Genomic DNA, 24,500 nt, shown 5'->3' with positions numbered 1-24,500 from the left:
AGCTTGAGTGGTAAAGTGTTCAAACTTCTGAAGCGGCAGGAAAAAAACCATCCCTGCCTGGGAAAATATGTCAAAATTGAACTACAGTGAGAAAAGGAGTAATAAGAAAGGGCACAAATGCCTCTGTCTTAAAGAAAAGCTCATACTGACATATTGATGTTCCTCCAAAATGATGAGTCGAAAGCTGCACTAGAGCCCATACTCTGCTCCCTGCTGTAACAATCCCCATTCATTCCTGGCATCAGCCTTCTCTCTTTTTAATGAGGCTTTTCACTCAGGCTTTTCTGCTTAGCTATTAACCCAGCAAACAAGCCTAGAAGATTTTCAAACTATTGTTTTCTCTGCACTTTAACTACCTCAGTTTTTTTACCCTTTTGTCATTCCAGTGAAAAATCTTTTCTAGCCAGGGGATAAAGCATGAAGAAACAGTCCCTGATTTTCTAACACAAGGAAAGGAGGGAAAGACAGATATAGGAGCCAATTAGCCCAAACTACCTAGGAGTAAAAGTAGCAACAAGAAATGAGAATATATCCAAATCCAAATGAAACATGCAGGAAATGAAAACTACAGTAGTCAGCAAGGGACAGGACCTGAAGCCATTGAGACATCTGAAAACATAAGCTGCAGAGGAAAATGTGGTCCCCAAGTTGCTTCCCCTGGATCTGGGGTCACAAAGCATGTCCTTGCTGCACAGAGAGTATTTTTTGTTTCCTAAGGCAGACTTTTTCCATCAGCCTTGCCAATGCCTGCCGCTGGAGGCAACTGCTGCATGTCTTGCTCCCTGTGGCTTTACTCCCACGTTGTGGTTTTAATCTTGCTAGCTTTTGGGCTCATTCAGCTCAGGTGTGAGGGAAGGAGGGCACAGGAGAGCAAAGTGTCCAAATGCCATGAACAAAGGTGGATCAGTCAGCACATAGAGCTGCTGGGCAAGGAGGTGTGAAGTTGGGATTGATTTCCCGTTGTTCCCTCTAACACCTCACATCAGCTTGTGTGGTCCCAGTCACACCACAGTGGGGTAGCCAACCCCCCCACAATACATCTTGTCTCCACATTAGGACTGCATGCAGCCCTAGCTGCTTGTCTGCTAATCATGAGGCAAACTGAGGCAATTTAAGAAGCTTCTTCCTTGGGGTTTATCCCTTTCCAAAGATGTGCTGAGCCACTGCAGAGTCACCGTGCTGGCTGTTACAACACCCAGGACTAAAATCAAGTAGTGCTTTACCTTTAGGTGGAGAATTGCATCTCCGTGGTTGAAGCTGTGAGTCTGATGGTGCCAAAACAAACCTTAAGAACCTTTGTCTGCTCCCAGTGGGTCATAGCATTGGCAAAGACTCCTCTCTTTCTGTCGCATACCCTCCAGAGCAAACTGTTAGCACACTGCTCTGAGGTGCCCTACACTGCTTTCAGAAGTATCTCACAGTGTGGCAGGGCCTTGGGCCCTGCCCTTCCCTCCTATTCCCACTTAACTAACTCTGCTTTATTCAGCATTAATCTATATCTTCTTAAATAATGCATAAGCTAATCATTGCTTATATTCCCTCAGACTAGGGGCAAGTAACGAATCCAGCACAAATCATTTCATGTACTGACAGTAGTGCAGCTGAATAATGGGCTGTACTAATAATGCCAAACTTACTCGTCACTTCGTAGGAAGGCCCTTGTTTGGTACAGGATTATTTGATGCGAATGCCGTGGTAAAAGAATGGAAAAATGAAGGAAAGTACAGGAGAATATTAAAGTTAACTGGTGATCTAAATATACTGTAATACTTGGAGCCTTTCAAGTGTTGGAAGCTGAGGCAGTGCTACAACCTGTCAGAAGGCTGAGTCAAACCTCTCTGGTCCTCCTTGCCCTCTCCTGAAAGCCAGACTTGGAGCTCCTTGGGTAAAATAAAACCCTGTCAGAGTAAAGCCTGATTTCTTTCAAGGATCCTGAGAGTTTTTTAAAAAATAAATTGTTCTTCAACCCGCTGTATTATAAAAAAAGGCTCATTTGCAAAGTGTTTTGTTCCTCAGAGAGGGCACCGTTGCTAATTAGTCACCGCTAAAGGGGAAGTTATAAGGGCAAATGTCATGTAGCAGCAGGAAGGCACCGCCAGTGATGCCACTGGTTGAGCAAGTTGGCTCCACCCAACCTGTGCAGGAGCAGCAGCTCCCCCTGAATTCCTGCAAGATTTTGACAGCAGATGTTCAATCCCCAACATGGCAATTCGAGACATAAGTCAAGAGTATGTGAGGCCACCACATCCTGTCCCACACCAAATCCTGGAAAAAATGTGCCTGTATTGACTTGTTCAAGGCACATACAGGCACACTGGAGACTCTCACTGTTCCCTGTTCAAGTCAGAGTAAAGCCTTGGGGTATGTTTACTATGAGAAATGGAGCCTGAGCCAGCAAACACGGGCTTGGCCTCATTAAACTGCAGTTTAGATAAAACACAGGCACTGGTTTCCAGCATGGAGTCCTGCTCACACAGGGCTAGTCCCCAGCCTGAAACACTTGACTTTTGGCAGAATTACTGTAAATTTTCCAGATCCAACCTCCTCGGTACCAAGCTTCCCTTCTTGGACCAATCCTCTGATGAGCCCAGCAGCAGAAAGTGTAAGCCTTTGACCAGGTACTTACTCTGGCACCAGGGATTGAACAGGATGTATGTGTCAGTTGCTGAATTCCTGCGTGTCCGAAGGATGCCAAAGGGAGTCAAGACAGCAACATACAGGCGAAACTTCCCAATGATGCAGGTGGGAGAGGACATGATGGACAGCCGAATGGAGTTGTTTTCCCTGTGGATAATCTTGGCTCCCCACTGACCAGGTTTCAGCACATTGCCTACTAGGATTGGGATGTAGGTGCCTTTGTTTTGCTGTGGGTAGCGACCTGGAGAGAGAAGTGAAGAGGTTCACCTTATTTTGACAGTTTTTAAATTTCCTTGGAGTCCTCTGTCCCTTTGTCTTATTTTCAATGGAGGAGGCAGGTTTTAGTGGGCAAAAATCACCTACCTCTCTCGTTGCCCTGCACAGGGCCTGGTCACTTGACAGCACAGCTACACGAATACCTGCAACAGCTCCCCACAGGCAGCCTGTGTCCACACCTCCACCCATTTTACTCCAGCAAGCTTCAGTCTCACTGGCTTGAGCACTGCCAGGAGCATAGCCCTGCCAGCATGAGCCACCAGTGTTTATCCTAGTGCAGCAAGCTGCACTCCAGCTTGCTCCTTGCCTTGGTGTCAACAACACCAGCTAGATGGTTGGTAAGTTTAGGAGTTTAGGTAACAGCCCTTTCCCCAGTTCAGATGCACCCACCACCCTTGTCACTAGCACACAAGTGCCTTCTAGGGCACAGACATCAGCTTTGGAGCTCTTTAGCAGAGCAGAACCCTGTTCTTCTCTGCACTACTGCACTGCCAAGCAGAGACCAAGCGCTCTTTCCTGAAGTCCACACAGATGGAGGAAACACAAAGAGAGTCCACCTGCAGATACCCAGTGCTCGGTTCCCCCCGAGTATCAGGGACTTAGTTGCAGCCAACTCTGGATGCTATAGAATATAAACCACCACACTGGGGCTGAATCACCAGACTTTCTCTGCCAGAAATGGGTCCCAAAGTATGAGACACCTCCAAAGTACTGCACGTGAGATTCTGCCTCACAGTAAGACAAATCACACCCAAGAGGAGCTTATTTTACTCTGCCAGCTCTAAAAGCAGCTAGACGGATAGGCTACATGTAAACATGTACACTGCCAGGATTCAAAGTTGTGTGAAGCTCCACCCCTTGAGACTGAGGTAGAGCCAAACTAAATCTGGAAGCCAACCAGAAGCATAGACAGAACAGACACTTGTGAGAAGGATGCGTTCCTTATCTCATTCTCAAATCTACTCTTCATTTCATATTTTAGGCTGAAAGTCAGACTCATTCAAAAATAGGGTAATGAAAAGCAATGATGGCAGACAGAGGGACAGACTTCTATATTTTTCATTCCTACTATTTAAGAACTTCAAAATTAAACTCATAAGGGCGTTGATTTTCTTGCTTGCTTATTTTTATACAGCTGATGTAGAGATAATCCCAGATCTGAACACTGCTACATTTTGGGAAAGAACAACTCCAGCTTTAAATCTGAAGCTTGCAAGCTGCCACGACATTTGTGTTTCTGAGAAATCTGGGGCTACTGTGCTTCATCCAGGAGATTATTCTGAGCACATGAATTTCCATTTTGCAGATATTCAGTGCACATAAATAGCCCACTTTGCCCTGCAGGCCAGGGATGCTGTAACCCATGAAACTCATTCAGATCAGTGAGGAACACAATGGAAGGAAAAGCCCTACAGAAGAATAAAGGACTAGAATAAGAGAGCAAAATCAATAGAAAACACTAGAAGATAGAGCACTGGCCACTTCAAATATAAACCATCAAAAGAAAGCCAGTGTAGAGAGAAGAGCCTATAGAGGTAACAGATCTGGTAGCTGAACACGTTCTTTTTAGTGCAACTGTGTATGACCCAGCTTGCCTCTACAGTTGATATTTTGCTTCTAGTTTTGACATCATCTTTTTCTAAAAAAAGCTGTCCGCGCAAACAAAGCAGCAGAACAAACCAAGTAGTTGAACTGATATCCTTGAAAACTGCTAACAAATGTTACTTTTAAAAATACCTCCCGTACCTCTTTCAGAAAGGTGGGAGGGGGAAGAGATTACTATTTTAAAATGGTTAGGAACTGACATCCTTGTCTTTGCTGGAAGCTGCATGTCAGTGTAGGAGCCTATTGGGGACAGGAGAAGCTGTGCTCTGGCAGTGACTTTGCACCACCATGTCTGTGTATGCCACGTGTACATGGGGAGACTGCAGAATCACTTCCCAGAAAATCTGCCTACAGGAACCAGATAGAATCTCAAAGCGGCCATGAAAACGTTTCAAGATATCCTTATGGGACCACTGCCATGGCACCTCATAAGCAGGTTTGGCAAAGTACCAAGCCTCTGGTATTCTTACTTTTTCTGAAAACTCAAAACCCCATTTTCCCTTCCAAACAAGCAAAGCCACAAGACACCCTAATATACCTTTTGCTTGACAAGGAGCAGATGTAGTTGCTGTTGAGGAGTATGCAAGGTCCCTTCAGCCCAGAGCCTCACACAGCTGGTCCCACAGAGTAAGAGGTCATGGCATTAGCTTGCTCACCCATGAGGAGAAGGTGCTCTGGGGCAATGCCTGCATCCCTGCAGATACAGCAGATTTGCCAGGGAGGGATATCCTAGAAGCCAGGATACTTCTCAGGTGTTATAAGTAGTAAATGCAAGAGAACATTTTTTGGTCCTTACAGACGATCATGATTTAGTGCTTGCTAATGGTTACATAAATCCTGAACCCACAAGGAAGTTTGGGAAGATAGGCAGAGCCTTCAGGAACACAGTGAGCAATTTCCAATGTTTTCTTTGAAGTCGGGACAGGTTCCCTAACCTTCCGAAACAAAACCAAACCAAACCAGAAACCAAGCAAAACAAAATGCAAATGGGAGAAAAAGGGTTGTAAAAGAAAGAGTAAGGGTATTGTTACTTCTGTTAGGAGCTTGTGGAGCTGCGTTGTAAACGCACATCTAGACATCTGACAGCATCAGCCACATTAGTCTCATATACACACACATCTGTTGTCTTGATATTAGAGCGCTGTAAAGCTGAGTAACTTTGGCATTGCATGCTAAGTTTGCTGGCAAAATAATTCTTACATAGGCTCAGTACCATGTTTATCATCTTTGTAGGGAAGTCCTATCAGGATGGCTTGGCCTTTTGACCTTTACCTACATCTTGAGCACACATTTCTGGCTGCAGGGGAAAAGTAGAGCCAACTTTGGCTCATAGTTGGGATATCTGTAATGTTGGCCCTTTCTCAGAAGGAATAACAGTGATGATTTCATTCTCTGGCTTAGTCTCTAAGGGAGAAGATTCAATACTATTCAAAGACTCATTACCAAAAGCCTGTGAATGCCTGGCAGAGCACTCTCTGAAGGGTCTCTGGTGCTAACCCAACCCACGGAGAGGCAGTAGGCAGTTTGAGTGCATGTCAGGACCAGGACATGTAGACAAGATAAACCCTTTTTATGCTGACAGGAGGGTGCTGACATTATGCCAGTGGCCTCAGCTGGCTCAGATCTCTCCAGCTCTGATTTGCTCCAGGAGTTGGCAACCTGAACCATGCTCCACAGCCAGTTCTTCGTGATTGCCTCACTCCCCAATGCTCACGTTTGCTTTGGGTGTAGGAGGCCCTGGCCCTTGCACGAGGACATTTCACAGCCAATTGCTCTGTGGCAGACAAAGTCTTTGCGTGTCACCATGCTGTTGGGATGTTCCTGTCTGCTCACTCTAACAGCACATGGAAATGGGAAAATCCAACCTGTGAGATCAGAAAGTCTGGAGATTCCTGCACTGGGTGAATTTCTCATAGGCTCCTTCGAAGATATAATGTACTGAATGGAAGCTGCTGACTGTCCTGCCTTTGAAGCAGGAGAGGACAGGAGAGAACTCACAGTGACCCCCTTTCTTGGGCCTCCAACCCTCTGCATTTCAGTGCTAGGTCCTGAGCCACAACACTGCTAGAAGACATTACTTTTTACAGAAACCTCCCTTGTACAGAACTTTTAATGGCACAAACAAATCTATTTCCCCTGATGCACAGTACACAGGTCTGCAATCCTTTGATACTTCTTTCTTATCCTTTCTTGTTCTACCTTGGTTTCCATAGCTAATTAAGCTGGGGTTTTAAAGCTCCTTCTCACTTCAGTTGCAGCTGAGCTCAACTTTACACTTCTTGGTGTTTCCAGGCACCCAGGAAAAGATGAGCAAAGTAGCTGATGTTGCTATTAAAGGCAGTCATAAAATAAATAAAAAAACATGAGTGAAGATCTACATGGCAAAAGGTGCCATGACTGAAGTGTGTGTGGATGTGGGAATGCATGGGATGTTCCCTGTCACTCATAGACTCTTTACAGGGGCAAAGAGCAAAGTCCAGTGTTTGTCAAAGCTTGCCAAAATCTATTTATGTAGCAGCAAAATAATGAGCAATCTAAAACACAGGGTGGGGGCCACACACATGCACTCAAAGTGAGTTATTTTCAATATACGCCTTATCTCCCTAGCATGTCAGCTCTGGGCCCATGAAGCACGGAGGCAAGCTGTATTAAATTCTGAGTAAAACTGCCTCACCAGAGAGGGGTTTACAGACATAGAGAGAGAGTGAGAGATAGGTACAGTGACTTCAGCTGCCAAAACACAAGCACTCCTCCTCCAGTTATCCAATTCTGCTGCTGTTCCCTGCGAGTGACTAACAGGACCCAGGGCTTGCTCAGACTATTCTCCTCCTTCGCCTTCTCTGCCCACTGCCTGGAAGCTCCTGACTACGTTTAGTTTAGTTTAGCTTTGCCCTTGATCCTCAGTGGACATGCACATTGCTGTGTGTGTGCATTAAACAGCTCATAAATGCCATAGCTGAGTTAGTGCTGTGCTGTTGGCACAGACAGTGGAGGGACCAGCAGGTGCTCTTGGATAGGTCCTACACAACTGAGCTTTATTTCCAGCAGTGAGGAGGGAAAGTTTGGTAGCACAGAGATTAGAGATTTAGTGAGCTTTACAGGACATTTCCTTCCTGATGGAAGTGGGATACCTCAGAAGAGAGGGAGGTGAACAAAGTTATATCTCAGTAGTCTTTGTCTCTTAGGAACCCTCCTTGGAAGATTGGCTTTTCAAGGAGTCAAATAATCTGTTTCCCTTTGGAATACATATTACACATAGTAATTAACAATTTTCCTATAGGTTCATTTGTTTTATCTAGATACACTCTTTCATATAAAGGGTAAAGAACCTATTTCAATGCCATACATGGAAGTATAATAATTGTGACATGTTGATAAATAAGCTTGATCTGGAAGCCACCACTACAGTGGCTGTACAGTGTAGCAGAGGTAAGCCTTTTGATAGCAAGCAGCCTTGGAGATGGGTGTTAGCACACGGGATTCATGACAGGGAACACAGAGTAAAATAAAGAATAAAGAAACAGAAGAGATGCTCTAAGAAAATTCCAAGCAATCAAAAGCAGTAAGAAGAAGAAAGAATTTTTTGTTAAAAGCAGTAGTCTCTAATTTCTAACATCTCATCGGGGTTCCTTCCACCCCCAAATTCCATTGCCTTCAGAAGTGCTATATACAAACTTGGAGATGTAGTAAACACAAATACCTAGAAAGAAGTTTTCCTCATGGCTCCAGTTATGAATACTTAACATCGGGCCACTCTGTCCCAGCAGTGAATGTTTCTAGCACTTTACAATTGTAAAACACACATCAGAGCCACGCACCTTAGCTAGTAAAACAACTAAAAAATACAGCTAGATTTTATGTGCCACTTGATGCTGCTGCAGCAGTGCAAAAGTTGGCATGATAAAGATTGCTTTGCATGAAATACTGCATTTATAAAGCACCTTGAGGGACTCCCTCCTCTCTGCTCCTCTGGGGGCTGGTTGGGAATTCCAGAGAGGAGGAAAAATATACCCCAATGCTTTTGTTCAGAAAGTGGAGAGGTTTGTTGTTTGCTAAGAGCTGGCAAACAAGTCTGTTGCCTGTTGGGAGTCAATCTCTAGAAAACATGTTCCACTGCTAATAAATTATTTTTTCTATCACAAAATGAGACTTCAAGTTTAGACCATGAGAGGCTTCTGTATCTCTGCTCAATTTTTTGTAGTTCTTTGTGAAACAGGGATCTAATAAACGTGCAGTGTTGTTACACATCAACACGTTGTGTCCTCTAGACCAGTTAGTTCTCTTGATAGTGCCAAGAAAGCTGCTAAAACATGAAGATCCGAAGTTTTCCAAAGAGAACCTTTTACCCAGAGTCAGAACTCAGCTCGACAATCCCATCCCAAGTGCTGGGGGATATCTCATGTTCCAACACCTCTGTTGGCTACAACCTGCCCTGCCCAGAGCTGCTGAGGAGGACAGGTAAGAGCAGAGGTAGAAATACTTCCCACTAAAGCAGAATTACTGTCTGACAAAATCACCAAAACCTCAATAACCCTGGAATCATCCCTGGCCCAACTCTGCTGTGAAAACAGGGAAAGGCTGTGGACACTGTAGGACAGTATGAAGAGCTCCATTGATTCTGGTGTGTGTATTCTGGACTGGACATCTAGTTATTTAGTTGAACTCAGCTATCCCTCTGACTATAAGTGGGAATTTGGTGTCACCTAAATAAGCCATACGGGATCAGCTCTAACATCTTTATGTTCTTATCTTCTTCGATGTGTTTCTAACTATCCCTCTGGAGCTGGCTTGGGAAGACTGTGGAAAAATGAGCAGTAAGTCTCTCCTCTCATCTCAGGCCAGAAGCCAATGATTTATAGAAGCCTGAAGAGAGCATATGGACAGGTGCGTGGGTGTCCACACATGCACACGTGTGTGGAAAGGTGATGGTAGCCTGGGGGAATGGAATTTATGGTCATTCCAGAAGTGCGTCAATGAATAAAACGTTCATAATGACGTTTAGGGCTAGACCAATATATATGGATTTATGAAGCCATTTAAGGAAAACACAAATAGACAACAATTTATGAGGATGTGGGGAAATACATCATTAGAGTCAGGATGCACATATAAACTCATCAGCCCCACAAGGATTTACAGCCATGCACTGGAAACTACTACTAAAAGCAAGAGTGAAGGCTGTATAAACTCATCTCACCATTCATCTGTTTTTCAGAGAAATCCCTACCAGTGCAGCAGTGCCAGTGGAAACTTTTCAGCCCTCACACCAAACTGGCTGTCCCAGGTGTGGGAGCTGTGCTCAGCCAGGCTAAGCCTTGCATTGTGGAAAGCAAAGAGGAACACAAAATATCCCCATCACCACAAAGGCAGGAGTCAGGACAGATCAAGGTGGGTGAAGGAGTCCGGGTTGGCTGAGGCTCCAAACAAACTGAAATTATTCCCACTGTGAGGAACTAGATGTAAGCACAGCATCCGCACTTCTCCTGGCTCTTTCATCTCAACCCCAGAGCAATAAAATGAGTATCTCCCAAGTGGTGATGCTCACCTTTCTTCTTGTAAAAACCAGGCAGAAGGCAGAAACAAAGGAAATATGTGGTGATGGAGCAGGTCTCAAACCATAGGTACTGTGGCAGGGCTGAGGTCCAGCACAAGAACTGGAATTACATCCAATTACTCTTTATAAGTGGATATTTTTCCATGTGATTTTTTTGGCACATTCATTGTGTTCCATACTTTGGCAGGCAACTATGGTCCTAATTTAATGAAGGATTATGTGCTAAACTGAATTATGATAATTCACGTTAGCATTTCAGTCAGTTTCACCACTGATGACTCTACAGGAAACAGTCTGTTAAAGCAAGAATGACTTCCATCATAAGGACCCATCACAGAAGAATATCTGTGAAAGTGACTTTCAAGAGATTGGGGCGAATTATTCATATATTCACATAAGTATTTATATATTTACATATATATATATATATTTGTTTATACAATTTAACTCATGAATTCTAAATTCTGTGTAAATGGTATTTAAATGGACTGTGGATTAAATAAGATTGTAATTAAAGATTGTTCTGTCAGTGTTACAGACCTAGTTTCATATGACACAAGAAGCATTTGTCCCAGGTACCCTTGATTCATTATCAATTAGAAGGATTAAGCAGTCTCTACTTGCTTTACTTGCTTCATTAATCATCTTTTTAATGATGCAAAAGAAGAAAAAATAGGGGCAAAGAACAAAAAGAGAAGGGAAAGGAAATTTTAGGGAATAACGGAAATAGAATAATTCTGTGCACACCCACATGATCAATCCATTACAACTGTCACATTTTTCAGGATCAAAATTAGTCTTTAATGGATAAAAATTCTGTGATGGATTAATGTCAACTCTGGGAAATTTCCCAGAGCTGGAAACTAATAACTTCTGAATAGCTTCATAGGCACTGTTGTATAAACAGTCCCCACTGCAGGCACAGCCCTGGAAAAGGAGACTTCAAGTTTTCCCAGCTCCAGCTGAATTCCCTGGGAGCCAAAGCCAGCCATCCCTATAGAGTATCTTTGTACCTTATGAGAACAGAACCTTGAACCACTCAAAATATTCTGCAGTTCAGGACAGTCTGGTCCACATTGCTTGGGGCAACGTCCACACTCTTGGAGATACTCAAAACCTGTTCGCAGGGAAAGACCCAGAGATGCTGGAGAAGCTGGACCTGCTTTGACCAAGGGCTAGGGATGAGACCTACGGAGGCCCCTCCAATCTAGGTTATTCTATTCAACAGTTCTGCTGCACCATTTGAAATCTACTGCTCAGGCAGACAGAGTGCTCCTTGGAAAGGTCATCTTACAACAGCCTGCCAATATTTCTGTGTGTCCATCATTTTAATCTCCCAAACTCAGCACATTCCTAGGAGGTATACTCCTTTCAGTACAAAAAGCTTCTCTGAGCTCAAGCTGTCTCTGCTCTAGGGCTGTTGTCTGAGCCACTCCCTATGGATAGCTTCTGCCTGACAGTACCAAAGGGCAGGATTCACCTCTCCTGCCTTCGATGTTCTAGAAGTCAGAGTCTGGTGTATGAGAGAGACTCAATAGAGGAAGGAAAAAAAATCCAGAAGAGAGTTCATCCCACTTTAAGACAGCAGGGTTAAACTCTGCTTGGAGGTGCCTGCCTCTCCCCCTTGCTCACAGGCAGCCTGGGCAAGAGCTTTGGACTGGGTTCTGCTGTTCAGGCAGTACAAGAGATACAAGAGGTGTACAAGAGTACAAGAGGTGAGTGCCAGCTCTTCAGGAAGACAAACTGAAAAAAACTGGATGAAAATGGCCACATCTCCCTGTGACAAAAGGTTTGAGAGCACAGCACTAAGACATTCAGCAGGCAGTTGTCTTTTGTAACTAAGGTAAATTTCCTTTCTCTTCTCAGCATTAAACATTGGACTTAATACTAAAAGGAGAAGTAGCAAGAGTCAAGCATGTAATTTCTGAATTTTCCTTCTTCATTGTGGACTGTTTTTGTTTTGCTTCCTGTTGCTAGCCTCTGAGAACAAATATACTGCATTTTCACCACATGTTCACAAAGAGAAACATTTGCAGAGTGCTGAATGTTGACCAGTTCCCAGAAGAGGAGCTTGAACACCTCCCAGCTGAATCTCTGTGAGCTAAGTCCTTGCAACAAGAGGGCAGTGGTGTTCACAGAAGCAGACACTTAAAAAGCAGGGGAGGGCAATAGCATTGAACGCCATCCTGTATCTGCAGCACTTTCCTGCAGATGATTGTCACCCACCACACATGGACACCCATCCCATTTCACAGGAAGGACAGCAACAGTGAAGAACAGAGAGGGGAACAGAGAGGGGAATTCCACCACAGACTCAGGGCTAACTCCAAAGGAATCATTCAGAGCTGTGTTTATTGCAGAGAATCCCCTGGCTCAGGCTGTATTTAACCCCATTCCTACCATGGCTGAAGATGGGAGTATTTTTACCCATGCTTAGAGATTCAAGGTACCATGGATGGATGTGTTAGGAGAGAGCAACAGAAAAATAAGTGAATGTGTTCTCTTAATCAGATAGTGCAATGTCAAAAGAAGTGTTAATTTTCTTCTTCCAATATAGAATATCTGATTAAAACAAATGCAAACTGCACAGAGTGCAATAAAAACCAAATGTTCCATTTTCCACTTCTTCTTGATACAGCTGTTTGTTTTAAACATATAAAGATTAAGGGAACAATCTTGAATTTAATTAAATCCCAAAAGAACTAATGATATTTATGCATATTAAATTTTTAAAGGCACTCGTGGCTGTTCAGCCAATCATTCACTGGACTGTCATAACATGCCTTCCAACCCTAATTTAAATTAGAAAGAAGAGACCCATGAAAAAAAATGTGCAGACAGTAACATTTTCACTGCACATATGTTTAAGAGATAAACAGCCATCTAGTTTTAGAAGGCAACAAATCTAATAAATGGCCACATCATCATAATTCAATGATGGAAAAGACTCAGCATTACAAATTTCAGAGCTGCATCTCACAGTAAAGTAAATTAAAACACCAATTATAACCTGCTTTAAAGACTTTATAAGGGGAACACTGATGTCTTAACACAGAAACTCCCAAATGAATCTAGATTAAGCTGGGGGTTTCCCAGAATTGTGTTGTAGGGACCAGTATTTGCTGGGGGCAACTTTGTAGCATAGCAGGAAACCCTTTTGCTTCTCTCCTTTTCTAGTGAGGTTATGAGGTCATGCTCTTCTCTAGTCCTGTACCTTCAATGAGTACACAGGTACCTTAGGACCTGGGTCTCTGATGAAGACTTCTCAGCAAGAGGCAAAAAACTCTCTTGCTCTTTCAGCAATAAATCAAGAAAGTCTCTCAAATTGTCCTGACTAAGTCTCTCAGCACTGGTGAGGCCACACCTGGAATCCCATGTTCAGTCCTGGGCCCTCACTACAACAAAGACATTGAGGTGCTGAAGCAGGTCCAGAGAAGAGCAAGTGAATTGGGTAAGGGTCTGGAACACAAGTCCTATGAGGGGTGGCTGAGGGAGCTGGGGGTGTTTAACCTGGAGAAAAGGAGGCTCAGGGAAGACCTCATCACTCTCTACAACTGCCTGAAAGGAGGGTATAGCAAGGAGAGGGTTGGTCTCTTCTCCCAGGTAACAAGCAATAGAACAAGAGGAAATAGTCTCAAGTTGTACCAGGGGAGGTTTAGATTCGATATTAAGGAAAATTTCTTCACTGAAAGGATAGTCATGCATCGGAATAGGCTGCCCAGGGAAGTCATGGAATCACAACCCTTACTTGGGTACATAGTTTGGTGGTAAACATGGCAGTGCTAGGGTAACATGTAGACTCAATTATCTTAGAGGTCTTTTCCAACCTTAGTGATGTAATGATTCACAGTTCTGTTTCTGGTCCAAAATTACAGTCACTGAACTTTCTCTCTTGTTACTAAGTTGCTTGTGAATGCAGGCTGAAAAGTTGCAAGATTCTTCCACCCTGTGTAACTTCCCCTCTTTATGTAATCAGTATTTTGCTATCTCAGTTCATACACTCACGTCTCCTACCGCAAACAACAGACTCCTCCTCCCTACATCTCCTAAACAGTAACAAAAGATGTTTCCTGTTCCACCTACCTGCCAGCATTGCCATACAGCATTAACCACATACAACTTTGAAAGCTCAAAAAAGTACAGCTTCTTACGAAACAGAAACCCCCAGATTTTCCTCCTTCTTCTCTCACACAAAATTCTGCTGATTTTCTCAAGAAAGGATTCAAACCCTGTTTAGAAAAACACTTCCTTGTCTATGCCTAGGCCTGTTTTTATGGTTTATCAATCATAACAGGAAAAGACCCAGCCATTAAGTTCTGTTGTGTTCATGTTTATGAGAGACTATTGCTTTACTGATAAGACACAACCTTTGCCAGGCACTCACCCATCAAAAACTCCAGCCAGAATTGGTCCGTCTCTGGCTTGTAGGGCCGGTTGAAGTAAATCTGGATTTGGAAAGTCTGTCCCCGACGCACTATCAGCTTGGGGTTGTAGTACTTGTCAGTGTGGTGCTCCTGCTTGTTGATCTCATGAGGGTCCTTGAACATGTAAATATCCTCAACACGCAGGTAGTCTGCAGAGACACATAGATGAACAGAGGGGGAAGGAGTCAGTGTGTTGAAATGTCAGTATTGGTATCAACACCATTAGAGGCTGTGTCCTCCCCTTCTCCGGAAAAGGGACACCATGCAACAAGAGCATGCTGGACCTGTGTGGGGCTTACATGCTCCTGGCTGAGCAGAGACTTTTGGACTGACACTTCTCTGTCCACCTGCTGTTGGGGTCCCTCCCCTGCCATGGAGCCATGGGAGAGGGGCCCTGGTGGGGGAGGCATGGGGTTTCCCTGCCGCTGGTCAGCCTCATTCCCCATTGGTTGGTTTGTGTTCCCCAGTGTGGCCAAGGACCCTCGAGTCCCGTGACCGGGGAGTTCCTGAGAGAGCCCTGGCCATGCGGCTGGAGAAATAAGGATCTCTGAAACATCTACCACGAATCTGTCCATATATACTTCTTTTCCACGGGACTCCTGGTTTGATATATGCGTGTTACAGTAATCCCCACTGCAACAACCTGCCATTTTCACAGAGGCTGCAAGGCTTCTAATGCATGGTGAAAGCAACCACAGAGAGAGTAGTTAGGTGTTGGAAGGTGAATGTCCCCAAGGAGAGTCTGGCCCCCAACTTTCCATTGGCATCAGCTTTCCTCAAGTCTGGGCCTTGCTGTCACAAGTTTACAGGAGCAATTAGTGGGGCTTTGACAGCTGGGGCTTTGTGTCTCCCTTCTTGCAGGCCCCTACCTTGTAAAATGCAAATTCACAAGGGCTTTGTGACACTTAAATACATTGCTTGCAAAATGCTACCGGTACTGAGAGCTGAAGAGCCTGAGAGGCAGTTAATGATCTTGCACTCAGCTGAGAGCTTGGATTGCCTGTATTAGATAAGGTTTGGGTGTACTGCATGTGTCTAGACTCAGCTTCTCAGTACACCTCCACTGCTATTAGTGTCTTCTTATGAAAACTAAATATAACATTACAGCATACAATTACAGCATAGAGTTACAGGCAAGCAGCAGTAGGTATCTACAACACGCACAGGAAAAGCTTTGCTCCCTTCAATTTAGGGCTGTCTAAAGGGTTATAGCAGACTGGAAGTAGTTTGTTCAGCTAATGACCAGTGTGGGGTGGCACTGGGATAGCCACAGGTGCTTGCAGTCACCATAAGCCACATGACTGTACCACACCATGAATCTGCACAATGGGAGTATTCTCACACTATGAGAAACCACATGAAAAGGAACTGGATATCGTTCTTTTGCCTACATGCTTAGGCACATAATCATGAAACCTCTGCCAGGAGGAGCAGGTCCATTACTAGTCACTACCAGGAGAGAGACAGAAGAGTAAAGCTAGATTGGCAGCTCTCAGCTTGTTGTTCCAGGTGCAGACGGTTAGAAACAAGCTAATTCCTGCATTTTACACTTACTGACAGAGCCAAACTCATGCCTGGCAAAAAGAGGTGCACATTTACAGCAGCTGGTGGAGCTGTGTGTACTTGTGATGGTGGCTAATTTGGCCTTCTGCTAAGCACACTGTGAGCAAGAATGATGTGCCCAGTAAATGAATCGGACATTCAAGTCACTGAGGGCTGAACACGGCCCCTTTCAGAGAAGCTCAGACTAGAGCTCTGCACATTGTTTTAATTTGTCAGTTCTTGACAAGCAGCAGAGCCCTGCAGTCAGCACCTTCCCTGGATGGGAAGCATGGTCCTTTACCTGCCCCAGCCTGGGCTCTGGGCAACAGCTAATGGGAGACAGGGGAGTAATGGTAGTGGGAGTAGGTCCCACTCCTGCTTGCATCACCCCTCAGATCCCTAGCCGTGTCTTTTAGGAAACAGAAGGAAAGGAATATGCCTGAGGACACAGAAAGATAAGGAACCTTTCATGGAAAAGCCCTGCATAACTGAACGCAAAACCATCCGCCTCCTGCTAGCCCTAATCTGCAAAAAGGCTGGAATACTCTGTTCAATCCTGAGTCAGGCTTAAAGTCCCATGACACTGTTATTGTTATTCTCTGCTCAATTCACAAAGCTTCTGGAGTAACTTCTGTAAAAACCCACTGGTTTTAGCACTGCCTGAAGTTACAGAGATGTCTGTACGAAACACTTTGCTCAGAAATCCTTCTCATTGCCCCTCTCTGAAGTAGGGCATGTCTTCACCTCCCTCCTTGAAAAACTTACCAATGCTGTCTCAAAAATGCTGACAAAATTCACAATTAAATTACACGAGGCAGGAATTCCCAGTACAGGGATAAAGCAGGGGCAGGGGAGAGTCCCTTATATGTCCCAACCCCATCTGGGCAGAAAGCACTACAGGTAAAAGCTGTGTATTTTGGGGTTCTGTGAGGAGTGAAGTATCAATAAGAAATTGGCTCAGCTTCTCCCTCCTTCCAAGACGGCATAAAACCAGAACTGAGTGTTTGTTTTATTTTCATCTCCTGTTCTGCAATAAAAGGCAATAGTGAACCCACCCTTCCTCTGCATGTCTTCAAGGCACTGCAGAGCTAAACCACCCTGGGCTTTCAGTTCAGCATTTGCTTCATTTTACCACAGGACTTTACATGGCTCCTGTCAGAACACAGCCATACACATCTGCAGAAAACATACTTCATTTTTGGTATCAGTGTTAAAATGTACATTAAGCTTGACAGATGAAGATAACCCATGGCTGAGCCTGTGCTAATTACAGTAATGGTAATTACAGAGGGCAAAACATGAGCAGGGTAATGGGATGTGCTAACACCAGCATCAGGGTGTGATCCAAAGGGAAGCTCCAGGCGATGCTCATCTATTTGTGACGGACAGGTGGCCATCGAGGCCTCCTTTGAAGTCAGGTCCACTTGAGGGTTTGCCTGTAGCCTGTTCTGTTGTTCAGTTCAAGAAGGTTTGCTGCACGAGAAGCAGCAGTGCGATTTCTTAAAGCTTTTGTAATGTTAAGCTTGCAGGGAAATAAATGAGCACAAGCTTGAGCGGTTTTTCAAATAAAAAGAATAGCCTTCAAACATCAGGTTTCCTCGGACGAGCAGAGAGGAAGGGCTTTGAGTTACTAAAAAAACTAGCGTGAATTTCCAAAGGAAGTGCCCATCACTCCGCTAGCAGGGGAAACACGAATGCCTGGCGAGTCGCCGGACTTTGCGAAGAAGGGCGGGGTGGCAGGGCTGCGTCCTCCCGCCGAGCCCACTCACGACACACTGTGGTGAGATGAGCTGGCCAGGACGAGCCAGAGAGAGGACACGGCACAGGGATGTTCCCGGGGACACAGGCTACTCGCTGAAGAAGCGCTCCGTCCCCCTCAGGAGTATCTCCTCCCGCAGGCGAGCCGGCTCCAGCAGCAGGTAGCCCACTGACCGGGCTGGGGACGCAGGCGGCCCTGGCGGCCGCCGTGCTCGTCCCGGCTGTGATTCAGCGGAGTAGAAGTGGGTGTCAGCAGAGAGCTAGGCAAGCACAGGGTCTTACCTCATCCGAGAGTAGTAGCTAAAATAGGTCAAATGAATCACACCCTAAAAATGCCTGTTTCTCTCTGTTGGCTGTCAAGGGAAACGAGGGTGACTAGCTCAGCTGTAGACTCCTACACTGCACAGATCAAGGGCAGAATTCAGTTAAATTTAGGCATCTAAATGATGTGAGCCTGGTATGTAACTTCTTATTATGGCCAGTTGATGGCTGGTTGCTGCAGTCGGTGAAGCTGAGAGAAGGGTACAGATCACCATGGAGTTGACATCCAGTGACTCTCTGGACAACCTGTGCCCTCACTTCCACTCCCTGGATGGCTCTGTGTTGACTATGATCTGACACAGGTGAAGACACAGGTGTTTAGATGTTTATAGCAGGTGTCCAAAGACTGGAAAACACCTCAGTTGTAACAGGAGAGATAAAAGCATTTGCACACTTTTTTTCAGTGTATTATGGCAACAAAATCTGGGAAACACTACAGAAAAATCTGGACAAAGCAGAAGTGTAGGGGTGTGCAGGAGAAGGGGAAGGTGTCACAAGCAGCTCTCTGCCAGGATGTGCTCACAGCTCTAGAGCCCCATCGTGCTGTGCTGCTCCTGCTCTACCCGTGGACACTCATTTTATCCCCCAAGCACAGCACTGAGAGTGCTCCGGGGCAAGCTCAGCTCCTGAATGTCAGGCTGAGCACCATGGGGCAATAAACCTTTAACGTGGTCTGACAGGTGACTTAAGCGTCCTACCCCAAACAATATGTCCAGGGACCACACTAACATCAGCTGGTACCACCGGCTTAGATCACAGCTGATGTGCACCTAAACAGGAACGCTGCTGCAGTCCCTTCAGGAGCATTTCCGGTGACCCTTCAGGTCACCCCTTGCATATTTTTGCTACAAGCATTGGAGAGAATTGCACAGCAGAGCTGATCCAGATGTACAAAAAGAATTTTGCTGTCACACACAGATTTATTTTCCAGCCATACCAGTCCCATAGCCAGGTTTACCCAATGTCCCCACAAGCTCTTGCTTTGGACAAGGGATGTTTTTCTCAACAGGAGCATCACCATAAAGACATGCTGGGTTGCTGCCTCAACTCGCTTGACCTGACATTCCTAAGTTGCCACTGCATTTCTGAAAAGCAGGAAGCTGCCGCCCACAAGCACCACACTTCATTCAGAGCCTGATGTGAAGCACATCAAAAAGCAATAGGAATCTTTCTCCTGGTACTGGTGGGCTTTAGCTACAGGCTGCATTCCTTCTAAGGTATCCCACACTTAAACATCTCCAGTTTTGGTGAGCATATCAGGTTTGAAACAGTGTCTAGCCAGGACCTGCACTGCATTGCATTTGACAATTTAAACACACACACTTGCCCCAGAGCTACAGGGTTGTCAGAATAGGTTCAAGCAAAATTTCTGCAGTCTTAACATGCCAGTTGCTTTTCTCAGGCATTTTTTAAAAATAAATGCTTTTAAAAGAAATGTGTGTGTGCTAAGATGGGGGTAGGGCAGGGCGTGTGGGGAGGGTGGCTAAGGCACATGATTAGGATTACAGAAATAATGCTTTGCAACTTGTCGCTTAAAATCTCTTTGCCTGCTTCCCAATGTGTGAAATTCAGTAATTAATTCTTGTCCACATTTATTAAGCAATCCTTCAACTCTGGATGAAAATTCCCCTATGAGCATTAAGTAGTATTACATCCAGCTACCCTGAGCTGCCACGTTCAACAAGTTCTGCTGTTCAATTCAAATAGGCAAAAAATTTAACATCATTTCATTAGTGAGTCATTCAGAAGTTAATCCTGTTTTCTTTTAACCAAATCTTACATATTTTTTATTTCTGGTTGACTCCAAAGAGCTGACACTGGGAACAAAACTTTGATTTGTCTATCCTCTACCATGACGTTGTTTTGTTTTCCCAGCCAAATGATTGAAACATTTTTCACAGGAGAATAAATAATCATATGGGTATTCCTTTTAGTCTCATGCTATTTTTTGTGAGTGAGCTGAATGTCTATAGCAAAAGTTTTCCCTGACAGACAACATTTTGCAGCAGTTTCACAGGCAGGTTAAGGCCATATAAATAAGAAGGGTCATTAAGAGTACAGACTCCTTCTGGCCCTTTACTCCAACGCTGCCACAGCCGTGCCTGAAGCCAGCAGATTCCTAAAGTAACTCTGTGATTACGATCAAACTGGGAAAACCCATTCTTGCCTTTTTTTTAACCAGTCCCACAGTTCAAGCTGAAAATTGGTCACTCAGCTTCTCCACTCCTCGTTTTCCCTACTCATAACCCGTGTTAACATTTCCATGCATACAGGTGGTTTCAGTAAGTTTTCCCATAAGCAGCAAGAAAAACTGAGTTGGAAAGATGTAAGGAGAAAGTGGTTTGGATTTAGTTCACAGATCTGTGCTGAGAAGAGTATGGAAGATGTAAAAATAAATTTATGGCTTAATTGTACACTGTACCTCTAGGATTAAATCCTCTAGGTATCAATCCAAAAGCCTCCATCTCAGGGACCTCATTTTCTTCATCATTGGAGTTGTTTGGTGGGATGGCTCTTCTCCCGTTCAAAGGAAGTTTTTTCTCCTCGTTAGTGCTCATTGTTTCAGACATCCTGTACTAAAAAAGGTGTAATACTATGAAAGAAAGAGTGCAAGGAAAAAGCAAACATGAGCTAGCATGGTACGTGCAAGATGGGAGAAGCCAAAAGCAATGTGGGGTGTCAGTGAGCTACACAATTTTAGACTTACATAAATAAAACCTGAGAGGCAGAAAACATCAGTCTAATGATAAGTACGGCTCTCTAAGGATTGGAAGGCATTTTGTGTTCATCAAAACACATGAATAAGAGAAGAAGGAGGGGGTGGGAGAAGGGGAGGGAAGTCTAACACAGAAGTATTTGCCTAGGAGAAGCAAGGCACTAAAAACATTAGGAAGTTTCAGGTAAAAGAACTGGAAAATCATTCACTCTCTCATACTCCATAACAGCATTATTGAATCCAAAATAGCAAATTATATTTTCAGAAAGTGCATCACACACTACCTCTCCCTAATAAAAATGGCATTATAAGTCATACTTCAATCAAGCCAAATACTACAGCCTACAACAGTCTGTGGATGATTAGTGGAGAATTGTATTTTTGTCCCTATGCACCCAGACAATCCACTTTTGAGAAAAAGAGGGGGAGGGGGGAAGAGAGAGGGGAGTAAATGGAAAAAAAGGAAAAGAAAAAAGCACTTATCCACTTATTTCTCTCCCACTAATGTCCTTAAGGGAAATCTTAGATGTAGGCTGATCAGAGACTTCTTTTTGAGCTACTCAAAACTGCTTTCACATCTATTTCAGTGTAAGCATGTAGCAGTAAAAAAGCCGTGCCACCCTTCTAAGAAAATATTAATGACTGAGAGGAAAACTTCTTCCCAAAGCCCCTGAAAACAGCAATTGAAAATGTAGAAATTATTTAATAGAAGTAAGCTCTAAAAGGAAGGGGTTTTTTAGTTATCAAGGGTACCTTCTTTTCAGATAGTCTTTTTTTTTTCCTTCTCCCTTGCAGAATTTCTGCAGTGCAATGGAAGCAGGGAAAAAGTTGGAGGCTTTTAAGTAACCTCAGTATATCCTCCTCCTTCCTGTTGCAATAGGACAGTGCTGAAAGGTTTGTCAAGCCCTCCCCATGCCACCTCGGAGGATCTGCCACCACAGCTGGCATGTTTTTTTTTCCTCCCTCCCCTCCCTGCCTGTCTCACTGCAACTCTGCTCACCAGGAGCATTTCAGGGTGTTTGTGCTAAGGAAACAACTTGGGCACTGAAGTTGCAGTTCTTTTTGAGACAAAGTAGGAGTGCTTATGGCACAAGAGCATATGAAGTGGGAGACAGGAGAGGATTTTCTGACAGACATAGTCCAAGAAGCCATGCTTACCATGCTGCCAGACTTTGATGGTGTCTGCCTCAGGGAGCCTATGATGCAGCTTCGGGTGCAGGTTTTCAAGGGTCCTCCCAGGCAGACACAGGGATGGTTCCCTTGCTTAGTCCTCACAGCAGTCCTTTCAGAGGACTGCAGGACACATGAACATGGAGAGCTCATTGTCAGCCCAGCTTTTTCTAGAGACCTTGTGCTGCCCAGGACAATGAAGGTGTTTTGCACCACACAGCTATATTTGGGTCAAATGATCTTCAGCTCTTGCCCATGATAAAATGTGCATCACCTAACAGGTCTGGGACAGCAGCTTGTGGGAGATTTTCAACTTCATGTCAACTTTCTTCAGTTTCACCAAGCTCTAAGGTAACTGGGGACTGTGTGACACCTCCTCTGTCAGACAACTCCACAGACCAGTGGAGCTACATGGAGAAAAGGCAATGGACAGGGAAGAATTCAGGCAGGCCTATGTTCTGCCAGCTGCTGCTGTTTGGCAGCAGAGGTAGAAACCACCTACTGAGAACATTCATGGGCAGTGGACAGCCCCTCTTACATACATGGGACCCACCAAGGGCACTTACTCACCTCTGCTGCAGGGCAGATGAAGGAACAAGGAGACACAGTGAAGAGAACTCTACTGTCTTTCAGGCAGCTATGTCTTCTCACCCCATAGCATCAGAGCCTCAAACCTCCACTGGCTAAACACCACTGAAATCAAGCCAGGGGGCAGAAAAGGAAAGAATTGAGTCACATTCCTGTAATGGGAAGCAGCAAGTAAATCATCTGGAAGACAGGACCTCCAGCCTACCTCCCTGGGGATTTCCCAGCCACAGCAAGGTGGTTCCACAGAGGTCAGGACACCTGCAGAGTGTGGGTCAGAGATCCGAGCTGGGCACCTGGGAGCAGCATGGCATTGCAGCTGGGATAAGGAGCTTGCTAGGGCTGATTGCCAAGGCACAGCATGGGGCCGCAGCAGTTTTGGGGGCAGCCTGGTTACCTGCGCATAAGTGTTGCACTATGCTTTCTCATAGCTGAAGGGTACGAGAAGACTGCTGTAGACTGTTTGGCTTGTAGCACAGAAAGCCACCTGGCTGGAGCACTCCCCTTCCCCTGCCCTGCTCCCCCAGGAGTGTAAGCACCCTGAGGGGACAGATCTGATCCCATCACACGCATCCCAAGCTGCAATTGCCATTGACTCACTTTTTCACAGATGGGCCCTGTGGTAACCATCTGGAGAGCAAGCAGCACCCCTGGCACCCGGGAACACAATGAGCTTTCTGGGGGAGGAGGCTGGTTGCCAATTTTCTTTTCTTTACTTTTTTTTTTCCTTTTTTTTTCCCCTTGCATCCACATTTCTGTGTGGTGTGTTGTGCTTTGTGCCTCTCTCTTCCACTTCCAGCCAGCACTTCAGTTCCCAAAATTGCAGCTGCTGCGAAGATGTTACAAAAACTGATATAAATATTGCCTCGGTGCCATGCCTGCTGGAGGCCTGCAACACAAATAAGAAACACCTTCTCCCAAGGAAGTCATGTGCTTCCCCAAGTGGCTGCAGCGCTGTCAGAGCCAGGAGGAAAACTTTCCGTCAGAGTGAGGACTGGAGTGAGTGGATGCAGCAGAACAGATCCCGCTCCAGCCATCGCGCCTGAGCGGGCAGCGGTTGCAGATGTCTCCCCGCACCCAGGCACGTCACCCTGGGGCTTTCGGCAGAAGCCACCAACCATGCAGAAAGTAGGGAGACCAAAATTTTTGGTGGCAGTGGCAGGAGTGGGACTTTGCATCCAGGGAGAGTAATGTTTTGTAGGCTGTGATTTATTTATTTCGTGGGGAGAGATGTAAATTCATGTGTATGACAGCTCCAGATGGCAGGTATTTTCTCATTACCTTGACTTCTTAGCATTTGCTATCCCTTGCCTATTAGACTGCATTGGCCTTAATTTAACTTACGTGGTTCCAAACTACTGACATCAGGGCTGATGCAGGAGGGGGTACAGAAAGCACGAAACCCTGATTTTCCTGTAGGGCGTTATATTTAATGAATGATGCACCGGGATGACCAGTGGAAGAGTGCTCTCTTCCTGAAGCCACTTCTACACTGCACCCTGTGGGGAACTGTGAGCCCATACCCATTTTTCGGAGCAGCTTTCAGATGCTCATGGCCTTTGCCAAAGACCTTTGCAGTCACAGGCACCCTTCCCACAGCAGTAGACTTTGGATGATGGACAGCCCTTCCTCATTAACCCCACAGAAAAGCCCTTAAGTGGCTGCAAAGCTTGCACCCTAAAGGGTTATCTAAAATGCACTTTCCTGTTGTTGCTAGAGCCAGTGTTGTTCTGTTCCAAGTCCTCCCATGCCAGACAAGAATTTGTGGGGGACAAAACACACAAGTCAGTAAAGCTTTACAGCCAGAGGAGAGGGTGTGCCAAGATCTGTCACAGGCAAACTGATCAACCAGGTGCTCACATAAATGGGTTGCTGTGCTGTGTGCCAGTGTCTAGATGGGGGAGATGTTTTG

The 24,500-nt window shown here is 45.1% G+C and overlaps 1 protein-coding gene across 38 annotated transcripts in view; it reads right to left on the bottom strand.

The window, feature by feature from the left end:
• Positions 1–24,500, bottom strand: part of F13A1 (coagulation factor XIII A chain) — a 274,375-nt gene that overhangs the window by 38,584 nt on the left and 211,291 nt on the right. For 35 of the 38 annotated variants that reach the window (XM_082286988.1, XM_082286997.1, XM_082286989.1 and 32 more), the window contains 2 exons: positions 14,457–14,645; positions 2,627–2,878 (listed from right to left, as the gene is read on the bottom strand). In XM_082286988.1, the coding sequence (XP_082143114.1) occupies positions 2,627–2,878; positions 14,457–14,645 (441 nt within the window). Of the gene's footprint in view, positions 1–2,626; positions 2,879–14,456; positions 14,646–20,539; positions 20,694–21,586; positions 21,680–22,573; positions 22,701–24,500 lie in introns of those variants that run through there. The other 3 variants (XM_082286993.1, XM_082286982.1, XM_082286971.1) reach the window with 3 other exon arrangements.

The sequence above is a fragment of the Coloeus monedula genome (genome assembly GCF_965178545.1).
Source record: "Coloeus monedula genome assembly, chromosome: 1".
Taxonomy (NCBI): Eukaryota; Metazoa; Chordata; class Aves; order Passeriformes; family Corvidae; genus Coloeus; species Coloeus monedula.
The sequence above is the reverse complement of the archived record's forward strand: the minus strand, read 5'-3'. Positions and strand labels throughout refer to the sequence as shown.